The following is a 22,333-nucleotide window of genomic DNA, read 5'->3' on the forward strand; positions in this document are numbered from 1 at the left end:
ATGGCTAATGATGATGAACATTTTTTCATGTGTCTGTTAGCCATTTGTATGTCTTCTTTGGAGAAGTGTCCGTTCATGTCTTCTGCCCATTTTTTGACATATTATCTGTTTTGTATGTATTGAGTTTGAGGAGTTCTTTATAGATCTTGGATATCAGCCCTTTGTATGTAGTGTCATTTGTGAATATCTTCTATTCCATGGGTTGCCTCTTTGTTTTGTTGACTCTTTCTTTGCTGTGCAGAAGCTTTTGATCTTGAAATCCCAAAAGTTCATTTTTGCTTTTGTTTCCTTTGCCTTTGGAGACATGTCTTAAAAGAAGTTGCTGTGGCCAATGTCAAAGAGGCTACTGCCTGTGTTCTCCTCTAGGATTTTGATAGATTCCTGCCTCATTTTGAGGTCTTTTATCCATTTCGAGTTTATCTTTGTATATGGTATAAGAGAATGGTTGAATTTCATTCTTCTATACATAGCTGTCCAATTTTCCCAGCACCATTTATTGAAGAGACTGTCTTTTTTCCACTGGATATTTTTTCCTGCTTTGTCAAAGATTAGTTGACCATAGAGTTGTGGGTCCGTATCTGGGCTCTCTGTTCTTCTGGTCTATGTGTCTGTTTACATTAAGATGTTTATGAACCTGCATTAAGACAGGCTCCTAAAACATATTATCAAACTACCTTTTTAAAGCGAATTATGATAATAAAAACTCAACTCTTAAAAATTTAAATACATTTATACTTTGTATTATTTACTTTTAAATTCAATAATGTAATTGATTTATGATGAAATTTGAATTGTGATGGTTCTCATACTATTTAACTGAATCATTGTGGTATTTTAAGTTAGTATTAAGAGACTTGTACTTTTTTGAATACAGGGCATATATTTTTTTTATTTTCATTTTTTTATATTTTTGAGGCATAGTTCAAAATTTCTGCTCATTTCATAGTAATAATGCTTTACAACTTTGGTTTTAAGGTATAGCTTTATACCTATTTATAAAACAACTGCAAAAACTTAACTAAGTCTTAGTAGAATGCAGAGTGAATATTTTGAGTTCCTTTGCTCTTGAGTAATACTCCAAATGAATTTACCACCATAGTACATATCAGGGTAGCTACTTTCTTTTTTAATTCTTCATAATTACATTGGAAATTCATCTTGTATAATTTGGGGGGATTCCATTTTTAAATTTTACTAAAATCACATCTAGATTGACATGTGTTGGAGAAAAACTCTTGCTCTTTCTGGTGCTGATGAGACTAGTGATTTTGAAAAGTAGGCAAAAAATCCTATGTGACCAAACCATTTTCTGCTTTGTATCATCATACCTGACACATAGGATAGCAGTATCATAACTGTGTATCATAGCCTGACACATAGCAGTGCAGATGGTGGATCTCAAAGTAAATTTTGGGAAGGTTTTATTCTTCTTTTATTTCTTTCCCTTAGATCCAACTTGCATAAAGAATGTCTCTATTATTTTAGTGTCTACACTCCAAAAATTATGCTTTTAGTTAGGATCCAGCGAGAAAAATGTTGTGTGAGTAGCACCAGCACCACACTGTGAAGTGATATCACCACCTATCTCCACGTGTCCCGCATCAACTACAGACAGACCTTCTGTCCTTTATTTTTGGTTTCTTTCCTTTGTTTCTTTGAAGGAGGTGGTAGTTTAGTGTCTTAATATTTTTCTTTATCATACATACAAAAGAATATATATAATATATCTGTGTAGTTTGAAGAAAAATAAAAGATGGATTAGTTTAATGTTAACATATTTACTTAAATGAGAGATCTAAATATTCTGAAAGTTATTTGTCCCAAAGCAACAATAACTCCAGGCCTATAGTCCATTACTGTACTAAGAATTAATTTTAATACTTGATATAAAATTGGAATATAAAATATACACTCTGAGAATCATAATTTTTAGCATTCTACACAGTGCTCTCACTGTGCTAAAAGAAGTAAAATGAGAAGCAGTTTTCCCTGCTTCAGTCCATTAAGCTTCTGAAAACTGGATATCATACATTTTTCTCTGTCAGCCATATATTTTTATAAGTATGTTTATAAAAAATAAAAAATTTAAAAAAAAAAAAAAAGCAAAAAAGGAATATTCCTTCCTTAGGAAGCTGTTTTGAAATACAATGTAGCTCTCATGCATCACAGAAGCAATGGGGTTAAATTTGTATTGTGTGTGTCCTTTAACACTGCTTCTGGGGGGGAATTACTTTGTAACAAAATCTGGCCTATCTTTTGGGAGCAGAACTTCTTGAACTCTACCTTGCATATTCAGTTTTATTTATTTCATTAGGGAACATGATCTATATCTGAAACCAGATCTTAGAGTCATTTTCATTGCTTGTTTGGATAGTTTAACAGGTTATAGAGCTAGCGCAATGAGGATTTTGTTTCTTATTTTTGTGTCTGTTTCTTATATACATACCTATAGCTTTTATTTTCTATCAGTAATATTGAAAATTTTAGTTTCTATTTTGATTTTTTCTTTAATTCTACAGACTAAATAATAGATTATGTCTTAAAAAAAAATATATGTTTATAAAAAATACAAAATTAAAAAAAAAAAAAAAAAAAAAAAAAAAACATTATACAAAGGAATCAGTACAGTAATTTAAAAAGTTTTTGAGAATTATCTTACAAATTAAGTTTTAAAAACCTTTCTAAATCCTTCCTGTGACTGGTTAATGAGGCCATTCTGTTACAAGAATTTCTTATCTAAGGTCACATAAATATAAATTATACATATAAGTACAAATAATATATATAATATGTAACATATATAAATTATAAATAAATAATTATATATAATTATAGCATATATATAATTTATAAATATAAATTATAAATATATAAATTCTATATTTATATTTGTAAATCCTAAAAATATTTATAAATAAATTCTATAAATAAATAAAGTTTTCTAATCTGAGATCATTAGTATTTATTGAACACCTAATATGTGTCTGGCACATAGACCAGTACAACTGGTTCCTCATAAAAGTTCTGATAATCTGGTAGAGAAAATGTTATAAGTAATACTGTAAGGTTCCATTTTCCTTAGCAATGTTATTGAAATTCTACCTTTATTTACTGAGAAATATTCTAAGGAAAGGGTAGCTAACATTCAGCCTTCTTTCATTATTTATACCTTTTACTGTATCACCCACATACAAAATAGCCCCACTTGATAAAGAGTAGATAATCCATTGTTGTAACTTTTAAATATCTACATTCTGTATATTAGCAAGGAAATCTATTTTTATGTGTATTGGTGAGTATTTACAAGAACTATAGAATTCCTGTAGAGGAATTTTAGGATGTGGGGCTTCAGTTTTCTCTTCTGCAGACTGAAGTATTGAAACAGAACAAGCCATAGGGTTTGTCATTCTGTAGAGTTACACCAGGATTTTGTTCTCTGTCTTACTTGTTCCATCTGTGATTATGTACTTTATTTAGTAATATTTGGTAAGGATTAGTATAGTCAATACTTTTTAAATTACTGAGATTGATGGATGCTTATTAAGAATTAAGTCAGTTTTAAAATATTTATACATCCATTGTATTTAAGATCTTAACGTTATAAAAATTCTTTTTAATTTTAGGAACAAGAGTTGAATGCTCGAGCCCGGGCCCTACAAGCTGCATCTGCCTCCTGTTCATTTCGGCCCAATGGATTTGATGACAATGACCCACCAGGAAGCTGTGGACCAACTGGTGGAGGGGGTGGAGGAGGATTTAATACAGTTGGCAGACTCGTATTTTGATCCTGAGAGAATCCAAAATGCACTGGTCACAAAAATCTAATACTATGACTGTTAACAAATATCATACCTATCTTTTATTTTTCTTTTCATTAGACCCTTATACTTTAAGAAAACACACTCAGTGCTTGTTTTGATTTTTTCTTGACAATACCTTTATTAACAAGTGCATCATGGGAAAAAAAATCTACCTCTTAAAATTCCATTTTGCTTTCATGGTTAGACATGCTTGACCAAAAATTTTCAGAGGAAAATATGTACCCGGTCCCTAATTAAGCTGCATTAAATTTAGCAAAGGCATTTAAATGGTCTCATTCTCAGTTGTACTTAACAAAAAAAAAAGATTCATTTAGCATCTTTTATAAAAGAATTGATGCTACAAATAATGAAAATATTGTTTAAAAAGAAAGAAAAAATCCTTTATTTCATGCATAGTACCCCATTATTAAATTCAAATCTTTTAAAATGCTAAAGATAATACAGTCTCTAATGAAGGCAATAACATAAAATTTATCAAGCTATAGAACTTTAAAGGTTTTTGTTTAGTGCTGTCTTCAGCATCACTGTATCTGCAATTCAAGTATAAATGTTTTAAAAAAGGATTATTTATACATATATGCTGAACTGATTTTAAGAAAGGTGCATGATCCTGTAGGAACAACATTTTTACCTAAAAATTGCTAACTTTGTAGTATTTCTAATTGTTTAAGGATTTTTAAATTCTATTTCAGGGAGTATATCTTCTGTGTGTTTTGAAGAAGGTGAGTTCTGTATGTGCCTTGCAGTACTGTAATTAAAAAATAGGAATCTTTGGCTGCGGAAAAGTTTTTAAAAATGAAATGTTAGAAAGTAATTTTTTGTGCTAACATTAAAATTATAACTTTTTGAAAGATATTAGATATTCCTGAAGTAAAATCTGACGGTTCTAAATCAATAAGTATGATAGATTATTTTTAAATCATAGAAGAATTCAGAGGGAATGAATCTAGGCAAGTAAAAAATCTTTTGATTTTGTTACTTAATCCTCTGATTATTAAACATCAATTGCATATTCTTAGAGTTGGACATTTGGGATTTTTCTTTCATTTGAATCTTGTGCTTTGCACAGTTGTTTCTATTTCATAGTTTCATATAAAATGTTGAAATGTAAGACCCTACCATCCTGCATTTTCTTTTACCAGAGAGTGAAAAACAAGTCAGTTCTCCTGGGTCTTGATTATATGTATTCTATAGTTATCCCAGTTTTCCCTTTCCCTAAAACTTTTAACTTATCCATGGTTGTACATTGTTCTAAAATCTATCTCATATTTATTTTGAAAACACTTAAAGGAAAGGGTGTTCTTTGGTGATTTGGAGTTTATCTTTTTCCTAACCTTTTAATTCTGTTAAAAACAGAATTCCTCATCTTCATTCCACTGTATCCCACTCCTAACTTGTTTCCAGTCACCAGGAAAATTAGGAAAACTGATTGGATTAGAACTGGAAATTCTTTGCAGAATTGATTGAGATTTGTCTTTTCTATAAATGAATGAAACACAAATTTTTATCATGCTGTCTTTTCCTGTGCGCTTCCTCTTGTCTTAATAGTGTATTCTGGAGATACTCTATGTGTTCAGTTACCCACTGGCTAATTAATGATTTATTATCAGATTTTATTAGTGTTAGCATTTACTGAAATTGGTGAAGTTATTTAATTCTTGGTACATTCATATTGGGCTCAGCTGCCCCTGGGAACTTTCTTAAAGACCGACCTACACGTGGTTTTATCTATGAATACCAAATCATTCAAGGATTTTGTCTGTCAAGGTGATACATACTGAGTTTTCAAAATGATAAAAAGATGGAATAATACTAGGACTATTCAGATGATAATTTCATACCAGTAGCAAAAACTTGAAATTAAGGATTTCCTTCTCAGATTAAAACTGTAATAACATTAATCATTTGCTGAATTTAAAGTATTTATATCTATGTAAATGAACTTGAAACTTGAAACCAGAATAACCAGAGGCTCCATTTCTTACATTCCTAACCCTTGTGCTTTCCTCTGCCTCTTGCAAATTTTATAAGGTCTGACTCGGCCAGAATATTATTGCTGTTTTAGTTCATGCCAAGGTAATCAGTTCAAATGAAGCTGCTCAGTGCTGCTTAAAAGAGCACATTACACCACACCGCCAACAAAAATGAAAAACCGGAAATCTAAGTCTGTTCCTTTCAAAGATCTTTATTGACACATTGAAAAAAATAGATTTTTTTCTTCAGAGAGATAGGCAAAGAAGAAAATGTGTGTAATGTGGTCAGTCATGCAAGCCCTTGTAATCCATTCACTAAGCAGGTGCCTATGCAGCTCTGCCTCATGACAATTTACATAGCTCAAGTTGGAGAATGGAATCTAATTCATTCTTTGTTCAAGCTTCTTCCCACCACCTCTCTTCCCGCTGAATAATCAGAGATAGAGCAGCATTGGGCTTGAGATCCCTAACTTTGGTCTCCATACCTTAAGACTCCAGAAGAATCCTTTGGATGTAAAAATAAAGATTCCTCATAATGTGTAGAGGTAGTGGGGATCCTTATAACAGGTTCAAAAAAGCCTAGTATTAGCTGAAATCTAGAAAGAACAAAAAATATTCCAAAACTAAAGTTTTAAGCTGAAATCTGTAGTATTTCTTCTCAGTTAGTTCTATTCCTTTTATGGTCATGTTATTTACAAAAACAGTTGTCTTTTCATATACTACCCCTTTAAAAAACTTCTGCTACCTTCTTAGAAGAAGGGGTTGAATGCTGCTTATGTGTGCACCACAGTTGAAGAAAAACAAAATTGTCATAGTCTGTGCAGTACACAGATGTTAATGGAAATTGCCATTTTAATGTTGTATACTTTGTTCCAGTTCTTAATTCTCAGTATATCTTTTTCTTGTGATTGTGCACTTCACATAATATACACTATACAAGGAGAGATTTTTAAGTGACTGTTCAGAGAAAATACCATACCTTTATGTATAGTATCTTCTCTTGTATGAATGCTATGCTTTCTAAATCCTTTCATCCTTGGCTTTTTTCTAATGAGTTTAGATTTCTAAAACTATTGTGAAGTAAAGAAGGATAAATCATTCACATTTTATAAAAGCATACAGAGAAGCGTTAACTGACTTTTATTAACAACTCAGTAATGTGGTCATCTGAGGGAGTAAGGCTAAACCTTGGATAATGTAATCTGAGAGCTTAAAGTGCAACAGCTAGCAAATTTAAATTAAAAATTATCTCAAGCTTAAAAAATAAATCTAAAATATATGTTGCTCCATATATACAATCTTAAGCACTTACCAAACTATTACGTACCATTATAGTATTAGCCTTTTTTGATATTACTAAGTTAATTTTCTAAAAGAGTTCTTCATAGGAGTGAGTGAATCTCAGAATGAATGGAGGATTTAAAATAAAGAGGGCTTAAAAAAAAAAAATCTTGTAAAGAAACTGCAGCTTCCCTTTATAAAAAGAAATCGCAATAGAACTAATTTTTAAAGAAACGAAATAAAGATTTTTATAAAATCAACAACCTGAGTTTTACAGATTCAAAGGGACTTGTTATGTAAAACTTTTAGCCCCAATGTTATATAACCAGTGTGGATTTGGCATTAAAAATAGAATCTAAGAAGTCAGCCAAGTGTGTTGCCAGCGCTCATCAGTGTCAGTTATGGCATGCAGTTGTTTTTTTCTTGATCTCATGTTTTCACATTTTGCTTTGTGTGCTAGACACACACACACATACACATAAACACGTACACATACACCTTGATTTCAGAGAGATGAAAAAGCCTTCCCTAGCTAGATCAGCAGTATTCAACTTTGCATTCATGTTAAAATCACTAAGAGAGTTTATAAAAAATAATAGCATACCCAGGCCTCACCCCAGACCAATTAAATTATGTGGGGACTGGGCATCAATATTTTTTGAAGTTCCTCATGTGATTTTGATGTGCAGCATTGGTTGAGAACTTCTGGACTAGAAAAGGAGTTTTTTCCTAGGGCTTTTATCCAAGAGAACTAGCATATTGACTGTCTACCATGTGCAGGAGACTGGTTGATATTTATATGTATTTTTTGCTCATAACTTTGCTTTCCCTAACCCCATTACAGATCAATAAGTAAATTCTTATTAAGGAACTTGCTCGAAATCATGCAGCTAAAAAATAAAAAATTGAGATTTCTTAAAATCAAAATTGAATTTTAACCTAAGTCTTAAGAACTCCAGAGCCAGTATTCTAGTGGAAATATAGTAACAAGAATAAATGTGAACTAAAAACTACGCAAATTACATATTAATAAAGGCTTGGCAATAAATTTTTGAAACAAAATTTCTATGTTTCACTTCTTGTGCCCTTACATATGATTCCAAAAATAGAGATCTGCTTTGTTAAAACCTGTTGGTAATTATCTAAATGGTTAAAACATGATTCTTAGCAAACTCATTTGCTAGACCAGTTTAATTCTGCTTACCTGCCTAATTTCTTCCATTTTTCCCCTTCTGTCCTCCCTCAGTCCTACCAGATCTTCCATAGTTCTTATTCAAACATTGTGTTCTTGCCATCTCTAGGCTTTTGCACATACAAGTCTCAGTAGAGCATACCATTCTCCTTAATCTACTTTCCCCTCTCTGCATTCTGTTCACTAATTCCTGCTCACCTTTTACTATGCTCAAGTGTTCTCATACTATACTCCCAAGCTGATTAGTCTCCCATTTTATTCTGGATTGCATCTTACTGCTTCTGCTTGAAAAGGCCATGGCTTAGTAGTGGAATGAAATTAGTCCTAAAGTAAAGGCTGATTATGTACACACAATAAAGATTAAAAGCAGGCCTTAAAACAATCAAACTCATCTGTGAGTAATTTAATTGTAGTACAAACTCCAGCGCTTTTTAAAGGTGTACAATAAGCCTACCATTTAAGAAGATAAAATTCTAGTGCTTGCTTCGGCAGCACATAGACTAAGAAGATAAAATTCTAGCATCTTTTAAAAACTTACCAGACATTCAAAGGAAAAAATATATAGATATTCGGGGTAGGGGGATGGAGAGAATACAAACAGATTCAGAAATTATGAAAGGGAATTGACAAACTAGGAGTTTAAAAGAATGTAAAGAAAAACATGAACACAATGGAGAAAGGAGTGGAAAGTTGAAGAGGTTCAACCCTAGCAGAATAACATGAAATCTCATGATGACATCATAATCAAGTTACTTAAAAACCAGGACAAAGAAATTCTTTAAAGCAGCCAAAGAAAAAGAACACATTACCCACAAAAAGTCAGCAAACTATATACGACCCTCAAGCCAAATCTACCCTGCCTCCAGGTTTTTCACAAAGTTTTATAGGAACACCACCACAGCTACTTGTTTACCTATTGTCTGTGGCTATTTTCACACTACAAAGGCAGAGTTGAGTAGTTGTGACAGCCCATATGGCCCACAAAGCCAAAAATATTTATTAGAACACTTTATTTTTTTAAAATAAAAAGGTGACCCCCGATAAAAACAAAGAAAAACAGTCTTAAAATAGGCAAGCTAAAAGACAATGGAATGACTTCGATCTAAAAAGTGCAGAAAGAAAAAAAAATTGTGAACCTGTGAATAATCACTGCATCCGTGAAAAAGTCATTCAAAATGAAGATGAAATAGATATTTATAGACAAAAGCAAGAATTTTTCCTTGAAGATTTGCACTCCCTGATACGTTAAAAAAAAATTATTTGGGCTGACGGAAAATGATACCAGATGGAAACTTGGATCTACATAAATGAATGAAGAATACTGGGAGCAGATTTGGCACCACTGACTCTATAGAATATCCATGAATGGAGGAACGGCTTTGGAAAAGCTCAAGACTCACACTGTGCCCATGAGCAGCAATTTAGATATCCTGCTGATCCACCATGCATCTAGCACATACCATAAAGACAAGAGACTACCTTCCAGGAAAAGAAGTATAAACACGGATTAAACTAGGATTTAGCAAGCTATACCCTGTGAGAGCCAGCCACTTATTTACATAGAAAATCCAAAATGATATAAGAATGCTATATATAACATATAAACTTTTAGAATTAAGAAGTTTAACAAGTTCTCTGAATACAAAGCCAATATATAAAATTTAAGTGTATATCTATACATCAGGACAAGTATTAGAATATAAAATTCAATAATACCATATATAGTAATATTTTAAAAATCCATCTTTTAGAACCTAATAATAGATGTATAAGACCTCCACACAGAATACTACAAAACATTTAGGAGACCCAAATCGGGGCGCCTGGGTGGCTCAGTGGGTTAAAGCCTCTGCCTTCTGCTTGGGTCATGAGCTCAGGGTCATGGGATGGAGCCCCACATTGGGCTCTCTGCTCAGCGGGGAGTCTGCTTACCCCCTCTCTTTGCCTGCCTCTCTGCCTACTTGTGATCTCTCTGTCAAATAAATAAATAAAAATCTTAAAAAAAAAAAAAGACCCAAATAAATCATGGCTTAGAAGGCTCGATATTATAAATATCTAATTTTTCTTAAACTGACATATAGAATCAAGATATTCCCAATCTTGGGAGTATTTTTTTCATTTTTTATTAATTGAGAAGCTGATTCTAAGATAGAAATGGAAAATTTATCAAAACTAGCCAGATTCTTGAAAATGAAAAACAAGTTAGGATGACTTTCTTTACAAGATAACAAGGCTTATTACAAAGCTAAAATAAACACAGAGTGAGCTAATTATTCTGTTCAGAAGAATCCAGAAATGGACCCAAAAGTATATGCACATATGATTTATGACAAAAGTGAGATGACCATACATCCTAGTTTGCCTAAGAAAGGCTGTTCCCAGGTCACAGAACTTTCAGAGCTAAAATTAGGAAAGTTCCAGGCAAATTGGGATGAGTTGATCACCCTAAGCAAAAGTGGCACTTTAGAGCTGTAAGAAAAAGATGGTCTTTACAATAAATTATAGTGGGGCAATTGGATAATCATGTAAAATTAAACAGCCCTCACCTCACTCTATATACAAAATACACTTCAGGTGGATTATAAATCTAAACTAGTAGATGAGATAACACTTCTAAAAGATTACTTAGAATATCTTCAAAACCTAGGAATATGGAAAGATTTCTTAAATAGAACCCAAAACACTTTTGTCAATGAAGGAAAACAATGATAAAATGGGTAACATAAAATGAAAAACACATTCATCAAATACACCATTAATAATGAAAAAGAAAACCATAGAATGGAAGATATTTGCAACTCATAAGTGAATATATAAATAATTCCTGCAAATAAATAAAAAAGTTCATAGAAAAAAATTTAAAAAAATAAAAATTCATAGAAAAATGAGAAAGTGATGAGCAGACACTTCAAAGACAACAAATTTCTATTTTCTAATACAAAAAGATGCTGAACTTTATTAATCATCTAGAAATTAAATAAAACGCAATGATAATCCTCACAGTTTAAATCCTCACAGAATAAATGTAAAAAAGGTTGACAAATCAAACATTGATGAAGATGTAGGATGTAAGCTTTCATATACCATTTATAGGAATGAACTGATAAAAACTACTTCGGAAAACTGTTGGGCAGTATCTTCCAAACCTGGATATAAGCATACTCTGTCAGCCAGTAACTCACTTTTAGGAAAAGATCATACAGAAATGTGTGCACAAAACCAAATTTTAAATGTTCTAAGCAGTCCTTTTCATAATAGCCCAAAACTTGAAATAATCAAAGGGTCTATGAAGAGTAGAAGAGGTAAATAAATTGTGGCAAATTCATATATTAAATTCCTAGACAACAGTGAAAATGAGTGAAATCCAGATAACTATCATAATATGGGTGAATTCTACAAGCATGATATTGAGGAAAACGAATGACACAAAGTAATGCATAATCTTACAATTCCATTTATATAAAACAAGTCATTTGTGTCTTTGGAGAGAAGGAAAAGACCAGGAAAGGGGAACTTCTGCAGTGTGATTAACTAATGTTAATTAACATTCTATTTTTTTAACTGGTTGTTCATTTATCAGTCATGTTCATTTTATGATATATCAAACTGTATACTTATAAGTGTGTACTTTTATGTATTTCTCATATACCTTGTGAAAAGTTTGAATTTTAATTATAACAGGAAGTTTTTTTAAGACTGCCCTAGCAGAGTTTAAGACTAGAGGCCAAAAAGTAGTTAAGAAGCTACTGCAAGAGCCCCAGTGGTGAATGATGGGTTCAGACTAAGAGAGTTGCAGAATATTGGAGAGGATGAAGATGAAATTTTTTTTCACATATCTAAACTGAGTATTTTTAAATTTAAATTAAAATGTCAGTTTCTCAGGAGCATTAGCCACATTTTAAGTGGTCATTGGCCCCATATGGCCATGGTTACCATCGTGGACATGATTTAGTGGTGATAAACTACATTTTGTAATTTTATGCTTCATTCCCAACCTGGATACCCATTATCTGAGTACCCTTTTAAAAAAATTAAATATCTATCTATTCTCTAATTATGAAATAAATGAAAATACTTAAGAAAATAACTCCAGGTAACCATCTTCCTGGACTTTTCAGACTCAGTCCTTCTTAGAGAATGAACCATATATGACTTCTAAAAGAGGAACTAATGACAATATTAATGACTTGCCAATTACTAAGCCTACAGAGCGACAGACTTATTTTAATGCTGCTTCTGTTTACCACTTAGTAACCAACCTTTCTGCCCATGGCTATAAGAAAGGAAATAGCTCATAATGCTTGCTTGCCTATTAGAACATCCGGTCTTCTTTTTTATTTCTATTTCTTACGCTTGGGGTTATATTCTGTCTTCCACTTGCTAGCACTGATCCTAGTTTCTTTAAGCCGACAAAAACCAATGTGGTATGTGCTCTTGATATCAAAATTACAACATTCCAGTAGAGAGCACTGCTGCCATTCAAATTTTCTAGGGTGATCTATATACACTTGGCCAAGTCCAAGGCACATGTTTATAAATACTATTCATGCTGTATTTTTGACGGCTTATGTTTCCAGAGAACTTCATCATTTTCAGGTGTGAAAGGCAAGCTTGACCTTCATTTCGTTCCATCTGAAACCGTTTGTTTTCAAACACTGTTCACAGTTAATGAGGAAAATATTGAAATTTAGGTTCAAAACATGGAAACGTAATTTGCTATGGTAATTGATGGTATACCTCTGTATGTCTCTGCTGAATAATTTCTTGCATGGGATAATGCTCACCCTCTTGGTTTTCAGTAATAGCAGAAGCAACAACTGATCAAATTAGCCAATGATCAGAGACAAGTTTATTTCTTTCCTCACTCATGGCTAACTAAGATGAGCACAAAACTAAAAGTAAAACAATTAATAATGATAATAATGCAAAACTTGCCTCTCAATCTCCATTGGCCTCCCTTAAATCCTGCCAAAATAATAATAAAGAAGATATTCCTGTCTAAACCAAGAATCTTGCTTTGGGAAGTAACTGCCCAGAATATCCTATTTTGTCTTCAGCAAGGACTCTGGCTGCCAGAATAAACATCAGCAATTATCTGAAACAGTTCAGAATACTCTCTATCCCTTCTTGGAATATCATGGTTAGACACTTGTAAGTATATGAAATATGTAAGGGTGAAGTATGTATTAAATACCAGAGGTAGAATAATAGATTGGTTGCCATCTGGCAAATAAATTGTCTTCCCAGATCTATTACTTATGAAAAAGTGCTTTAGACAATCCATTTCTCCATTTTCTGGGCAACCAGTGTCAGCAACACCTAGTATATTGGAGACTTGGTTTGAAAGAAGAACCACCAAGGGAGTTAATAGCATTTTTTAATAAAGAGGATCTTCGTAAAAAATACATATGATCACAACTGGCAAGACTTCAGTGATAACCCTGAAGACTCACAGTAGTTAGTGACTTGGCTTACTCGCACCACAGAAATTGAACAGAGGTGCTAGCAAGAAGTTACATGACTAGCCTAGGTATACCTGAGCGTTGCTCTAACCTTCATTCCCTGTCTCCTTCTACTCATCTTAGGGAGAGATTTTAATTAAAAAATAAAGTCCACAGAAAAGTGGAAAAATTAAAGATCTGAATCATCTGTAAATGCAATAATCAGGCACGTAGAAGAGGGAGTTGGTTTTCTTCATCACTAGGAAAATCTGTAACAAATGGAGGTGTGTTTTTATGGTTTTCAAATAACTTTAAACATCAATCATTAATGTATTAAGTTATTGGTAAACATTCTCCTCTGATTTTTTTTTTTAAGATTTTATTTATTTATGTGACAGAGAGAGATCACAAGTAAGCAGAGAGGCAGGCAGAGAGAGGAGGAAGCAGTCTCCTGGCTGAGCAGAGAGCCTGATGCAGGGTCGATCCCAGGACCCTGGGATCATGACCTGAGCCGAAGGCAGAGGCATTAACCCACTGAGCCACCCAGGCGCCCCCTCCTCTGATTTTTTAAGTGGAGAGTTTATAATTTTCAGACTTCAAATAAATTGATTAATGTGAATTTTTTGTCTTACAGGTTTAAATATATATTAAATTAATATTTAATATTATATTTTAATATATATAATGCAGTCCCCATTAAAGTGATGAATACATGAAGACAGTCAAATGTTAACTCTATTTGAAAATATGACTGTCTGTAACTAGATTGAATTCCCTCTGAAGGAATGCCCTCTTCGTCTTTGCATCCCAATGTCTACAATATTCCTGACATTCAGTGGGTTTTTCAAACCAAAGAAAAATATAAATGTGAGGTAAATATTTTTTTAGAATTGTGTTTTTCTGAGCTGGCTATGTAAATGATAGTTCAGAAATAAAAAGAAGCACTAAAATAAATCACAGATTGGGAAAAGTTAAAAACTATTCAATAATTTAATTTTCTACCATTATGATATATAATTATATTTTCTGCAAATATATTTAGAATATCTCTGGAGAAATACAAAATAAACTGCTAATATTAGTGCTTCCAAGGAGAGAACTGGGGGGACTAGATGTAGAAAGGAGACTTGTTTTTACAGTATATTTTTTTGTACTTTTTGAATTTTCTATCATGTGTATATAATTCCATTTTTTCAATTTGTTTTTTAAAAATCACTATTTACCTGACTAGACAATAAGCCTAAATAAATTCTGATCATTAGTGCAAAATGTCTTTAATCAATAGTGCCTCTTCAATATAATGGTTTTTTGGTTAAACTCTTTTTAAACTAAAATTTAAGGAGGTCTCAAGTGTGTTTATTATAGAGATGATACTATTCTATTAGCCTTATACTATAGGAGAAAATAATAAAGTAGTGACTATAATAGCGTAAGCATGAATTATTAAAAGGTTGGAATTAGGCTGGTGGCAATAGAAAAAAAAAAAGATGAATGAGTGAAACAAATTGAGGGACCATTTGAAAATTGGCAGACCTCATGAACCTCTGAATTCTGATCTCCTGAAGCCTTCATTATTCTCTTGTGGTCTGAAAAAGTACGTTATCTCTAGAGCTTTGAATCTCACAGGAGGGAACACATACCCAAATCTAACTAAAGACCTCAATTGTGTGAAGAAAACTTTACTCATAAAACTTGCAAATGTACCATTCAATGAGAATTTTCTCTCCTACTGGCCTATATATAACTTATTTTTTAGACTGGAAAATTTCAAAGATATAAAAAGATGTATAATGAGCCTCCATGTACTTATCACCACTTCCCCTCTCCCAGGATTATTTTGAAGCCATCCCAGGCTTCATTTTGTCTTGAACTATTTCTATTTATATCACTAAGTCCTAAGAATTCTTTTCAAAATCAAATTTAACCAATAAAGGTTTCCTATCTTAAAAATTAACAATTGTTTCTTAACATCATGAAATTTCCAGTCCGTATCATTTTCCCTATTGTCTTAGAATGATTTGGGTTTTTTGCATTATTTAGAAATGTTTTGTCTTCGAATGTTTGTTTTCAATTGAATCAGAATCTACACGTGATCCATACATTGCAATGGATTTGGATATGCCCCCTCAGACTTCTTAAGTCTATAGGTTTCCCTCTCCATCTCTCTTCGTTTTATTTTCCTTGGAAATTTTTTGTTGTTGTCATTGTTGGATGAAACAGTTTCTCTGTTTTATAGTTTCCCGTAGAAAATACCCCTCTAGGATTACAAATTGCTGCTATAAAGAGTCATTTAGAATAGCTACTTACTAAATGGTTATGCCTCTAACTTGATTCAGAGTTAGATTTCACTTGTCTTTTTCTTAATTTATATTTTGGGGAATTGATTTTTAATTTGTTCTCTTATTTTACAATTATGTAAAACATACATTATTCCAAAATTAAAACCATAGAACAAAGTATATTCAAAGATTAACTTCTACCCCCTTCCCCATTCCACTCTTTCCTCATTTATAATTCATTTTGTTTAATTTTATAGTTTATCCTCCTGCTTTTTTAAAGCAAATCTGTGTATACATTAGATAAAGATAGATAGATGAGAGATAGATAGATAGATAGCTACACACTTAACTAAATGGTAGTTCATTATCCATGATTTTATCCTCCTTACTTTTCAAGAAGCATATCCCGGAGATCAGTCTATAATAGTAGAGAGACATAATGTTCCTTCCCTTTCGGAACTAGAATCATCCCGTCAGGTGGATAGACAATGGTTCATTAGACTAGTCCTCATTGGTGGACATTGGGTTGTTTGCCTCCTATCCTCTTTTGGAAGTGTTAACTCCTTGTGCTCATAAGGACAGCAGAAGGTTCAAGGCCCCACCACCTTACCACAAAGAACAAATGGCAGTTCTTTTGACTCCTGTTATTCCCTCTTAGATGCCCTCCATTTCTCCTCTTTCTCCTTACTCTGTTTAGGAGAGGCTTTTACGTCATCTCATTTCTCAACTACCCTTTCCTATTTTCCCGCAACATCTTCACCTCCACTTGGCGGGCAGGGGGAGACGGGACACATCTGTACTCCGCAACATTCTCAAGAATCTCATCTTTTCCTCTCTTTTCTTTCTTGGTGGAAAGTTGAAGGAGGTCTTTATTTTCTTCCCGAAATCTTGTTATTTTGATAAAATAAGTGGATTGTGGGCGGCATCACTAGAAAGAAGCACTCCTCAAAAAATTAAACTCTTATGTCCAGCGCTTCTGGATTCTAAGAATATAAACCATTAAACATTCTCATGTCAAACATTTCTAGCCACAGCTGCCCAACACGCTATGCAGTGTGATCTTCTCTCACGATGCTGAGCGGGAACAGCGAACTGCCGCTCCCAGGGGTGAACAACAGATACAATCATTCTATGCTTGCCACCCATTCTGGTTTTCACTCTAATACAGTATTTTAATAAGTTACATGAGATATTCAACACTATTATGAAATGGGCTGTATGTTAAAGGATTTTGCCCAACTGTAGCCTAATGTAAGTGTTCTGAGCACGTTTAAGGTAGGCTAGGCTAAGCTATAATGTTTGGTAGGTTGGATGTATTGAATGCATTTTTACCTTAAGATATTCTCAACTTTTGATAGTTTTAGCAGGACATAACCCCATCTTAAGTCAAGAGAGATCTGTATTGTTGGGAGTAGCCCATCTCAGTCTGTTCACAGGGCCTGAGGGTCTTCCCTTGACTTTCATTCTTTGTTAGAATTTATTGACATGTAAGAAAAGAAAGCAAGGCTGTTGAGAATCCCCAAAACGGGTCACTGTGGCTGAGGTAGCACCTCAGGCCCATGTCTCAGCGAACAAAATAAAGGTAAGTCTGTAGAAGGAGATGGAGGTGTGGCTTCTACATTAGAGGTGATGTGGGTTGGAGATAAATATTGAGGAGAATGACTTACAATATTGAGCTGGCACTTGTTCCTCTCTTCTTACTTTAATCTTTCATCATCTCCTCCTCTCATTTGGCTCAACCTAAATCCAGGGGGATTAAGAAGTGGTAAAATAAGAACAAAAATAGGCCATAGTGAAGGTGAGGCACAGACCAGGCCATCACTCACCTCTTTCCCTCTACTGTTAGTTAGTCTTCCTACGTTTTTTTTTTTTTAATATCATTATATTATTATGAGTCACTATAAAGAGTACAAAAGAATATATAATGAAAAGTAAAATTCTTCTCCTGCCCTCACCCCACACCCTACACAGGCTCAGCTCCCCAGAGACAATTAAGGGAAATACTTCCTATGCCTGATTTTTCCTTCCACATGGGGATGTGTCATTCCTGGCCTGTCTCCATTCTACAATGGAATTTGTTTTTTAAATGGCTTAATCTGGGTGCCTGGGTGGCTCAGTTGGTTAAGCAACTGCCTTTGGCTCAGGTCATGATCCTGGAGTCCCAGGATGGAATCCAGCATTGGCTCCCAGCTCCAGGAGGAGTCTGCTCTTCCCTCTGACCTTCTCCCCTCTCATGCTCTCTGCCTCTTTCTCACTCTCTCTCACAAATAAATAAATAAAATCTTTTAAAAAACAAATAAATAAATAAAAATGAAAATAAATAAATGGCTTAATCTGAGAATTTGAGAAAGAAACTGTGGGCTGGACCTTCAGGGGGAAGCTGTCCTCTGCTGCTCGTCCAGATGTGGGCTCTGCCTGCACTTCAGGAAGGGCTACCCTGGTCTAGCACTTTTATATAAGACTGCGTGGCTCAAGTTCCTCTGACTGACAGGCAGTGAATGAGCCTTTTAGTTCTCACAACCATCATATACTCCAGCTTAGCTTTTATAAATACTAGAGTTACACTGGAATCTCCCATCAACCTACCCTTGCCTTACCCACCAATTTGTTCAGAAACTGGTTGGGAAAGAGGAGTTCCATTGACAAGTTCTCTTCAGAGGCTCCAACAACACTTACTTATGACTCTACTATTCATAATCTTTGTAATGTTAAAGAACTATAGCTCCTATTTCCCTATCCCCCGCTTCAGATAGTATTTCTCAACTACCAAATTTATAAAATGAAGAATTAGTTCCCTACATTCTTGCTCCAACTTCCCTTCTACATCATCTTCCAGCTTATCAGCTCTACATTTAATATGTACATTATTGAAGTTTATGGTATTTTTACTTTATGTGGATTTACATACATGCAATTATAATTCAATGTTCTAAACTTTGTCTAAAAGCCGAATTATGAAAACTAAAAAACAATTACAAATATTTAATATATGATTAAGGAAATGCTATTCTCAGCAGAACAAATGAAAGAGTGGAACTGAAGCTTATGTCAATAAACATTGCTACTTGAAGGAAATTTTCCAATGTTGAGATGAAATGAATATTCTTTTCCTATATTTCATCAATCATTATCATGCCACATGTTTTGTTTGCTTCATATTCAGACAATGAGTTTTATACAGATGATTGTTTTCTCCCACTGTGTTAATCAGCTCAGGCTTCCACAACAAAACACCACAGACTAGGTGACTTAAACAACATATTTATTTTCTTATAGTTCTGGATGCTGGAAGCTCAAGACCAGGGCGTTGATAGAGTTGGTTTCTGATGAGATCTCTCTTCCTGGCTTGTAGATGGCCACTTTCTCACTGTGTACTCATTTGGCCTCATCACTGGAGATCTTCTTCTTCTTATGCAGACTCTAGCCCTATATATATATCTACAGCCCCACTTTTATGACCTCATTTAACATTCATTGTCTTCCTAAAGGTCCTATTTCTAAGCAGAGTTACCTTGGGTATTAGAGTTTCAGTGTATGAATTTTGGAAGGATACAATCCAATCCAAAACAGCCATGTTTTTTCAAAATCTACACATTTAGTAAATACTAGAATAAGTAATCCCCTATGTCCATAAATAGAGAAAAGCATTATTTACCAAATATCTAGAAACTAACCTGGGGATGCCCTAAAATGAAACCATGGGCTTGTCTGCTCAGGAAAATATATATAAAGTTGTAAAATTCCCAAGCCAAATTACTCTTGTTCTTGGAGAAACACAAATTCTTTTCGAAATCCTAGAGCTCCCCCTTGAATGATCTAGGACCAGACAGTTGTTCTTGAAGACACCAAAGACTATGCCCTCTTGCCCAATCTACTTTCTCCACCTTTCTCACATCCTAGTAAAGTTATTTATAAATCACATGACCTACACCCAAGAATGAAGAGGTGATGAGCCAGGCAATCACTCTCTTCATAAAATCATAGAGTGAAAGTCATCTTAGGTATCCACTTGTCTAAAGTCTCCATTTTATAGTGGAGTAAACTGGAACCCAAAGAATTTGGTTGATATTTTATGCTCAAATTACAGAGCAGGGTCTATTAGCCTACATTGACTTGTCACAATAGTATAATAAAGAGGCAAAATAATAAAAGCATTGTCTCCCTCAGTGTTCTATTTCTGTCTCATAGGTCAGCTCTAGGTGAGATTTAGATGTATTAACAAGGATGAGGAGATTGTCTCACTATTTGGGAAGCTCTGGATGGGGAGGAGGACAAGAGTGGAAAAGTACTAAACACTGAGGCAGAGTGTAGAAAAGGGTCTTGAAGTCTGCTTGAGAAGAAGGCCACTGAGTGAAGGCATTTGGACTAGGAATATAGATATGTGCAACAGCACAGCTGGCCTGTGGGGGAACCAAGTGTCTGAAATACCCTCCAGACAGCATCAACAGTGGCAAAGGCAGCTTTCTCTCAAGAGGTCTACCAGATAAAACCTTTCTAATTGCCTATAATTGGGCTTGAAAGATCACACATAGAATTTTGGTCTGGAGCCAGACTCCTCAATTACCTATGCTAACAACACCTTTTCACGTCCTTAGACATGTTTACAAAAGGTCTCTAATTCCCTAGGTATGACTACTGCTTAATGTGTATTTTGACTATCACAGTAAATTACAGTCATATATATATATGTATATATAATATATATACAGTATATATGTATATATATAATATATATACAGTTAATATATAGTATATTAACTATAGTCAGAATAAAGCTAATTATCACCAAATTTTCTTCAGGGTGAAGATGCCAAAGATGATATAGTTGGACATTATTATCTATTATTATGAGTGCTTTTCTGTGTTCAAATACAGAGCTGGGCACATTGCAAAAATCTCAATAAATACATGCATGTATTTCTTTTCTTGTTTTGGTTACTCTAAAGATCTAAATATAAGCAATAGTCCATTACATTTTCATTTCCTGCACTATATGACCTTTAAATTTACTTTCTTATTCCATTCATTGGATATGGTTTTAATTACAATCTCACATCTTTCTTTGTAGAAATAATCTTGGTAAAATAAAGAAGATACTAAAGATATGTTGATTGGTATGTAAAAGGTTGTGGATGTTGACTAAGAAGATTTCATCCTAAGAAAAGATACCCCAGCTAGTATACAGGAATCTCCCTTTCATATTCTTGCCTCTAGACCCCACCTGCTTCCCTGCTTTAACACATCCCCTAAATCAGGACAAGAAAATGTGGAGAAAAAAAGAGGTGGGAAAGAGAAGAAATTCACAGCCTAAAACAAGACAAAGCATGTTCCCACCCATTTCATAGGACTTTTTGAAGCTTACTAAAGTAAATTTAGCTCTGTAAATGTTTATTTTTAAAGGTTGGATATTAAGTATGGAAGGGAAATTGAACTGCAGAGCAAGATGGAAGTGTTGTGTGAAATTTCAATAATTGTTCCCATTAACTGAAAAAATATTTGCTTAGGATTTCTTTGCACTACCACCCTTAGGTTAGCCAAGGGAACTGGAATTTGCTGGCCAGGAGAGCTCCACTGCCATTTTACCTACCCACATTTTCAAAGCTGGAACATCTCCAGCTATGCCTTCCCTATATTTAGTGTATTTATATACCTTCCTCAGTTTGAATAAATAACATGCAAAATGTTAAAAGACCGGATTAAAGTGGAACTACACTACAAAAGGGAGAGCAATCATTAAGCCTCATCTTTCTCCTTCCATCTCTGCCTCAGGCTTACAGCACTTTTTTTCCTGAGAGTTAAAACCCTTTATTATGATTTTATTTATATGACAAAGTAAAATTAATTTCTCAGTTGGTATACTGCCCTACAAAGTTTGTTTGAGGTGTTTTGCTCATTTGTTTTTGGCTCGGGTTCCTTTGTTGATTTAAGACAATTCATAAGCGTTTTTAAAAGTAAGCCTCTAGTATTTCCTTTCCTTGTCATTTTTTAAGGATTTATTTATTTATTTGAGGGAGAGCAGGGGGGAGGGCAGAGGGAGAGACTGAATCTCAGGCAGACTCCTTGCTGAGCACACTTCTGAGTGCCCTACTCTCGCTAGATCTCAGGAGCCTGAGGTCATGACCTGAGCCGAAATCAAGAGTTGGATACTTAACCAACTGAGCCACCCAGGTGCCCCACCCTTGTATTTTTTGTTTTCAATAACTGATTTATAAGTCTTCCCCACTACCTTGCTCTTTTTTTTCTCGGCCTACTCCTTTCACAATTTTTTGGTCTTTCCTCCACCTAGGTCAGTGTGTTTCAATATGCAACCAGGCAACATGATATACACACTGTAAAATACAGTTGT

General features: G+C 33.9%; 1 protein-coding gene across 1 annotated transcript in view; it reads left to right on the forward strand.

The window, feature by feature from the left end:
• Positions 1–7,781, forward strand: part of USP38 (ubiquitin specific peptidase 38) — a 35,783-nt gene extending 28,002 nt beyond the window's left edge. The window contains exon 10 of the mRNA XM_059373034.1: positions 3,624–7,781. Coding sequence (XP_059229017.1) covers positions 3,624–3,785 — 162 coding nt within the window. The 3' untranslated portion in view covers positions 3,786–7,781. The remainder of the gene's footprint in view (positions 1–3,623) is intronic.
• The last annotated feature ends 14,552 nt before the right edge of the window (positions 7,782–22,333 follow it).

This window comes from Mustela nigripes, chromosome 1 (assembly GCF_022355385.1).
Source record: "Mustela nigripes isolate SB6536 chromosome 1, MUSNIG.SB6536, whole genome shotgun sequence".
Lineage (NCBI taxonomy): Eukaryota > Metazoa > Chordata > Mammalia > Carnivora > Mustelidae > Mustela > Mustela nigripes.